This window comes from Rhea americana, unplaced genomic scaffold (assembly GCF_003343005.1).
Source record: "Rhea americana isolate MKP2758 unplaced genomic scaffold, rheAme1 scaffold_33, whole genome shotgun sequence".
NCBI lineage: Eukaryota > Metazoa > Chordata > Aves > Rheiformes > Rheidae > Rhea > Rhea americana.
The window spans coordinates 703416-710386 of NW_028186457.1; the positions used below are offsets into that span (position 1 = coordinate 703416).

A 6971-nucleotide genomic window follows, 5' to 3' on the forward strand; every position below is an offset into this window, starting at 1 on the left:
CTGGCACCCGCCATCCCAGAGCTGCGCTAGGTGCTGCACGTGCAAGGAGGAAGGATGGGGGGGGGGCGGCAGGAGGAGGGACACAGCCAGGGCTCCCCCCCCCCAAAGAACCCCCCCTCACCGTGCTCCTCTTCTCCTGCCGCTGCTGGGTCGCCCACCGCAGCTTGCGCTCCAGCGCRGGGTTGTCCAGCTCCAGGAGGCTGGCGAAGCTGAGGCACTCCAGCGCGTACTCGTGGCCTGCGGCCGGGCACCCATCAGCCCGGGGGGGGGGGAGGGTGCCTGGGGACTGGGGGATGCAAGGGGTGCACCCCCCCGGCACCCCCCGGCTCTGCCCCGATGCCAGGGATGCTCACCGGGCCACAGCAGTGTGTCCTCTCCCAGCCCCACGGCCACGTCCAGGGAGGCGAGCATGGTCTCGGGGGAGCCCTCGAAGAGCCTGCCTGGACCCCCCCACACACCTGCCCGTCACTGGGGGTCCCCTGCGGACCCCCCCAACACTTCCGCCGGGCCGGGGGCGCGCTCACCGCAGCCGGCGAGGAAGAGCAGGTCTCCGGAGAAGAGGCAGGGCGGCCCGCCGAAGGGCGCCGCGTCCAGCACGTACGCCACGTGGCCCGCGGTGTGGCCGGGCGTCGCGAGCGCCTCGAAGCTCAGGCGGCCCACGCTCACCCTCTCCTTGTCCGTGAGCGGGCTGCGGTCAGGGTGGGGGGGGGGAGCGCCGTCAGGGCCGCTCCCCCCCACCTGCACCCCCGCCCAGGGCACCTGCATACCCAGGCACCCTTCCCCGGCACACTGCCGTCACGATGGCGCCAGGTCTCTGCCCACAGAAGGGATCCCCCTGGTGTGGGGAGCGGGGGGGGGGGGACAAGGCAGTATTGGTGGGCTGGGTGGACCAGAGCTAGTGGTGTGTGTCGAGCTGGAGTTCCCCCCTCCCCCAAGTTTTTTGGGGTGCCCGGGCAGCACGGGGCCCCCGCCTTACTTGGTGAGCTCAGGAACGGCGTCGAGGGCGCTGCCGTACACCTTGCAGGAGCCGTGCTGCTGGCAGAGCGCCGCGTTGCCCCCGCTGTGGTCCCTGCGGGCAGGCAAGTCAGCACCCCCAAGTGTCCCCCCCCAAATATCCCCACCCTGTGTGGGGTAGGTATGGGGGGGGTCATTCCCTCCAATAGCCCTGGCTGCAATTGCAGAGTCCTGGGAATTGGGGGCAGGAGGGGGACCCCACATTCCCCCCCCCCACCCCAGGAACCAGGCTGTGGTCTGGGGGGGACCACAACCCTCCCCTCTGCAATGCTGCTGGGCCCACCTCAAGGTGCCCCCCAGGCTCCCAACGTCACCCCATGGCAGACACCAACCCCCCAGGGCCGCTTCTGGCCCCTTACCAGTGCTTGTGGGTGCAGAGTATGGCCTCCAGCAGCACCCCCTCTTCTTCAATGGCAGCCTGCAGGCAGGGGCAGAGGGACGGAGGGGGCGACGACAGGCTCCCAGCACCCGTCTGCCCCCTAATCCCCTCTCCAGCTCTCCCCTGGCCGCTTGCCTGCAGCGCCAAATGTGGCAGCCCTGCCGCCCCCGAGATCCCCCCTCACCTTGCCCCACCGCGAGGATGCTACAGGCACCGAGGGCTACAGATTAGGGACAGATCTACCCTCCTGCTCCCCAAAACGGCGACAGTCAAACAGGGGGGTAAATGACAAGACAGGGATGTACCCACAGGGACCAGCCATGTAGCCCCCCTCCACCTCCCCAAATTCTGGCCATCCATGGATCTCCCCATTCGTGCAGCGGGGCTGGTCTCCTCCCCCCCAGCCAATGCCACCTCCCTCCCYAGGGGACAGAGGGTGGCTCCATCTTGGGGGGGGGTCTCACCTGCACGGCCAGTGGGTCGGAGGGGTCCACGACAGCCGCTCGGCCAGAGCCCGTGTCGATGACCAGGTAGCTGTAGTTGTTGGAGAGCACAGGGATGGGCAGGATTTTCACCGCTGGGGGATGGACAGGCAGAAAAGCATCAGGGCACCACCTCCCTGCAGCCCTCCCCCCACCCCGCCCAGGGGGGCAAAGCCAGACACCTCACCCCAAATTTAAAGCAAATTCTGTAAAACGTGCGTCGGGCGACTCAGCCATGGCACCCTGGCACCCCAAACCGCCCCCCACCCCACACCCAGGTGCCAAACCCAGGTGATGGGGAGCAAGGACATGCGGGACGAGCCCCGCTCCAGGCAGGCCCGGGGGGGGGGAAGGTACGTGGGGCCCCGGAGCCGACTCACCGCCGAAGCCCACGGGCCGGGACACGGAGTGGCCGTGCGGGTACCGCTCGCGGGCCTTCTTCACCTGCCGCTTGTAGAAGAGGTAGCCCAGGCGGGTGTGGGCGTACAGGCTGTACCTGCAGCGGGTGACGGGGTGAGCCCGGCGGCCGCGGACCCCCCGACCCCTGCTCGCGGCGGGGTGCAACCTCGGGACCCCCCACACACACACGCACACCACGGGAGGATGGGGGGGAGCCGGCCGGCGCCGCTGCGCAGGCGCAAGGCAGGGAGGCGAAGCTCGGCGAGSGCTGGAGGGGTCGGCGCCGCGGGCGAGGTGTCTGCGAGCAGCGGAGCCGGGCTCCCAGCGAGATGCTCCGGCTGCCGGATGYCGGGTTATCAGGAGCAACATGTGCACGGGGGGCGGCGGGGGGGGTGTTATCGGGGACAGGGTGTTCCCGGGTTATCGGGAGCGGGGAGGCTGCCTGCGTGCAGCGCAGCGAGCTGCGGCCGTGCGGCGCGAAGCCCGACTCCCGCCGCCACCGCCGGCACCCCGGGCAGCCGGCCAAGCTTCCCAAAGCCGCCCGGGGAGGCGGCACGGGGCGGCGGGGGGGGGACACGCGGCTTTTGCAGATCTGTCTAGTGCTCAGAGAAGGGAGCAACGCAGTCAAGCAAAGGGCAACTCAGAGCCCCGTGCCTCCTCCACAGCCTCCCAGCCTGGGGGGAAACTGAGGCACGAAGGGTTAGAGAGGGCAGCGAGCAGCCAGGAGCCCAGGCATGCGGGCGGCTCAGCTGCCTCCCTCGTACCCGCTGCAGCCGTGACTGCACTGGCACCGCCAGGCTCTCTTCTCRTTCCACCCCCACCCTTCTGGCTCCCAGTACAACGAGCAAACTGGTAGGCTGATAGCCCAGGGGAAAGCRGTGGGGGAGTAACAGCGCAGCCTTCCCCACCCAACTCACACACTCGTCCTCTGACTCTGCAAACCCACCGTGTCCCTGGTCCCACCTGCAGCTTGCCCGGGGTGGCAGCACTCGCCTCCGGCTTGGCCCCGCGCCGCAGCTTGCTGCAGAGAGGCGGCAGAGGCCGTGCCTGGGCTCCTGCATTCCTCCCAGCCCCAGGCCCGGGTGCAGCCACCCCACATGTCCACCCCATGACCCAAGCGGGTTGTCACATCTTTGGCACATGGAGACACGTGCACACCACGTGGCCAACCCRTTTGGGGAAGGAGGCTACTCTCAGCCCTGGGGCATCGCCGGGGGGAGATGGGGTCCCTTTCCCATGGCAGTTTYCCCCCGGGCCCTGCCCACCGCCTGCTCCAGATCCGCATGGAGGGAGGAATCGGATTGCCAGGCAGGTTGCCCTCCCCGGCCTGCACCACCTTCGTGGGCAGGTGTCACAGGGGGAAGATCAATACGCCAGCCCCAAGCTGCTCCCAGCGGCAGAGGACCTGGGGGCATCGCCGCAGGGGGCTGCGCCAGCCCCTGCCCCTCACCACGTTGCGTGGTGGGGATCCTCTGTCCTTCTGTCCCTGGTGGGACAGACGGCACTCCAGAGCGAGGGGAAGAACAGGCTGGCACCCCGGAGCGAGGGGAAGCGTGGGTCCAGAGCCAACGGCAAGAAGGGCCCCAGCCCGCCCCAAAGGCAGCATCCGCTTTGGGTCGTGGCTGCTGAGCATCTCCAGCTCAGTTGTCCCCCCCCACGGCCTAGGCTGACCCTACACCGAGAGGCTTGCCTCCGGGTGCAACAGCCACTGGGTCCTGGTAAAGAGGGAAGTGCAAGCTGCTTCCCAGGCTGGCTTTGCTTAGTGATGGAGAGGACAGAAAGCAGAACAGGCTGAAGGAAAGGGAAGCGAGAAATGCCCCAGAGGTCTGCTTCACATGGAGGCTCAAYGTGTACGGATACCAGCCAGCGGCTTGCTCCCCACCCTGCTTTATACAGCAGCACTTCAGGGCTCAGGAGGAAGATGAGGGCAGGGGTGAGGCACCATGATGTACCAACCCACTCCAAGAAGGGCACACAAAGACCTGGCTTGCTTCCGGCTCTCTCTCTGCCCCATTCCCAGGCCAAGAAGATCTCCCTGGATCATTAAGTACTCCACAGGCCACTGTCCTCTGGCCACGGAAGGAAAGCGCATCAGAGTCACGCGGCCCTGGCAGACACATGTAGGGAAAGCAGGAACAGGAGACTAAAAGCACGGGGCTGGACCAGCCCCTCTGGCCTCGGGGCCATTTCTGTCCCCACTGTCTGCTCTGGGGCTGCAGCAGGACTCGTATCCCCTCCTACCTGATGCTTGCCCTGTCCACCAGCAATGGGTGCGTGGCCAGCTCAGGCACCTTGTGCTGTTTCCTCTCCACTCAAGACCCCACAAGCCCCTCATCTGGCTGGAAAAGCTCCTTGGAAAAAAGGCATCTCCAGAGACGCACAAAATCCTCCAGCACAGATCCCAGGACGCAGCTGCCTTGCATCCGGCAGAGAGGGTCTGTTACAGGGGAAACCTCTGCCTCCGCCTGCAGCTTTAGGTCACCAGTTTCGCAAGCACACTGGGAAGGTTGTGGGAAGGATCCTGCCAAGAGCCAGGTCTCCCCTGCCTCTGCGGGAGGCCGTGAGCCCAAAGCCAGGGTGCGGCTGCTCACCGGCCGCGCAGAGAGCACGGGATCCCGCCGGCACGCCGCATCCAGCACTGCCTGCCCCCCGGTTCAAAGGGATCGGCGCTGGCAGCCTGCGCCCAGAGAGCAGGGCAACGTCCCGAGCGAGCTGCTGGCAGGAGAGGAGAGGCTGGGGCACAACCGAAGGGTTAATAATTAGACCTGAAAACCAGGCCGATTCGACCTTTGCTGCGGGAGAACAGCGTGAAATCCTCCGCAGCAAGGCCAGTGGCCGGGGGCGATGGGCACGGCGCTGGGACGCCGGAGGCGGCGGCCGGTTCCCAGCCCTGCTGCAGGCTCCCGGCGCGACCCCGGAGGAGCTCGGCCGCGGCCTCRCGGGCCGCAAGCGCTCACACAGCTTCTCTTTGTCCGGCCTGGGCGGGCCACACGCGCCGGGGGGGGGGCCGYGCACGGATCCGACCCCGGTCTCCTTGTGCAAGAGCGTTACAGAAGGAGGCAGGGTTCAAACCGCCCCTCTCAGAGTGTCCTGTCCCCGCGGCTGGGGGCTGCCAAGCGCAAATTCCTCCGCGGGTGGCTCCGGGCCGGCGCTGTACAAACAGAGGAAGATTTGCTGTTCCTTCAATTGGAGGCAGAACAAAGGGGAGAAGCCAGCGGGTCCAGCGATGACTTCAGCTTTCCTGCTCCCCGCAGACGGCTCGGGCGCTCCTCGCCAGCTCCCAGCTCAGATCCTGCTGGCGTGGGATGCCCGAACCAGCACGCCRGCTGCGAGGTGGTGGGTGCTGCCTGAYGCAGTGTCGGCAGAGAAGCACGACRAACCCACGCACCAACAGATGAGCTTGGCCAGCCCCACCGCGCAGGCGAGCCTCCTCCCCAGGCTCCCCAAGCGTCCCACGGAGCTGCRGGGGATGCACTGGGGAAGAGGATGCTCAGACCACCTTTGCACAGCTGTGCTGGGCCATGGCCAAGGCTCTCTCGGAGTGGAGGAGAGACAGGAAAGTCCTTCTTCCCTCCAGGAGATGAGATCCTCCTTAGCAGGGGCTGATACGAGACACAAAGACCTCACACCGCAGCTCTAACAGAGCAGCCGAGACACCACCACTTTGTCTTTAAAAAGAGCCCTACATCTTCCCAGAGCCCAAAGAAGACCACATTAAGGGCGGATTCCACTGGAGAAGACATCTCCCAGAGCTGCAGGTGGCCTGGACAAGGGGAGCCCAGGACCCCCGGGAATGGGGTGCAGGACTGGCGGCTCCTTGGGAGAGCAGCTTTGCTCCTTGGGAGAGCTGCCCTGGGGCAGCGAGCGGTTGCTTGAACCTCCACGGCGGCCTCTCCCACCCCACCGCTTCCCTTACAAAGAGGGAAAGCCCGCAAGAACCATCATCAACCACAGCTCTGCACACCAAAGGGATCTGCTCCTGCATCTCCTCTTTGCCCTGCCCATCTGACCTCAGTGTCTGCCCCGGCTGCCGGCAGCAGAGCTCAGACCCACAGCTGTACCCCCTCCGCCCCCCCAGCCATCGCCTGCATCTTCCCCTCACCCTGATGCTCTCCCCAGGCCCTTTGCAGCTCCACGCTGGAGTGGTTTCAGTCCATCCCTCTTTCCCACACGATCTCCCTGTGTCGCTGCTTGCAGTGATTTCTCGGCAGGCTGTCACCAATCCGTTGCAAACCAGCTTCCAGGGAAGATGCCATCAGCCCCACAAAGCCAGCTGTGCACCCGCCGCACCGGCGGGCGCCGAGCCCCAGGGCACCCTGGCAAGGCCAAGAGGGCYCGGCAGGCGGGCCCTGGCCCCGAGGGCGCCTCCTGCGAGCCGGCCTCTGCGCGGGCCTTCTCCACGGGGTGTGCGGGGCGCCGGGCTGCCCCCGACGGGGGTCCCGCCGCTGGGGCAGAGCCCCCGCAGCGTGGCAGGAGCGGGACACGCCGCCACCGCCCGCTGTGGCGGCGACGGGGGCTCGTCCCACGGGTGACACCGCCCAGGGGGCGGCCCACGGCGGCGGCGAAGGGTTCCCCCCCCAGCCAGGCCACCCGCGGACACCCCCCGCGCCTCTGCCGCGCCCCCCCCGCCGGCGGGCACTCACCCCACGCGGAACAGCAGCGGGCCGGCGAGGGCCATGAGCGCGGCGGCGGCGCGG

General features: G+C 67.5%; 1 protein-coding gene across 1 annotated transcript in view; it reads right to left on the reverse strand.

The window, feature by feature from the left end:
- LOC146592466 (uncharacterized) overlaps positions 1-6965 on the reverse strand; it is a 19301-nt gene extending 12336 nt beyond the window's left edge. The window contains 8 exon segments of the mRNA XM_085311048.1: positions 12-237; positions 354-440; positions 525-688; positions 977-1069; positions 1374-1432; positions 1858-1970; positions 2256-2371; positions 6918-6965. Coding sequence (XP_085167174.1) covers positions 12-237; positions 354-440; positions 525-688; positions 977-1069; positions 1374-1432; positions 1858-1970; positions 2256-2371; positions 6918-6952 — 893 coding nt within the window. The 5' untranslated portion in view covers positions 6953-6965.
- Positions 6966-6971: the final 6 nt, after the last annotated feature.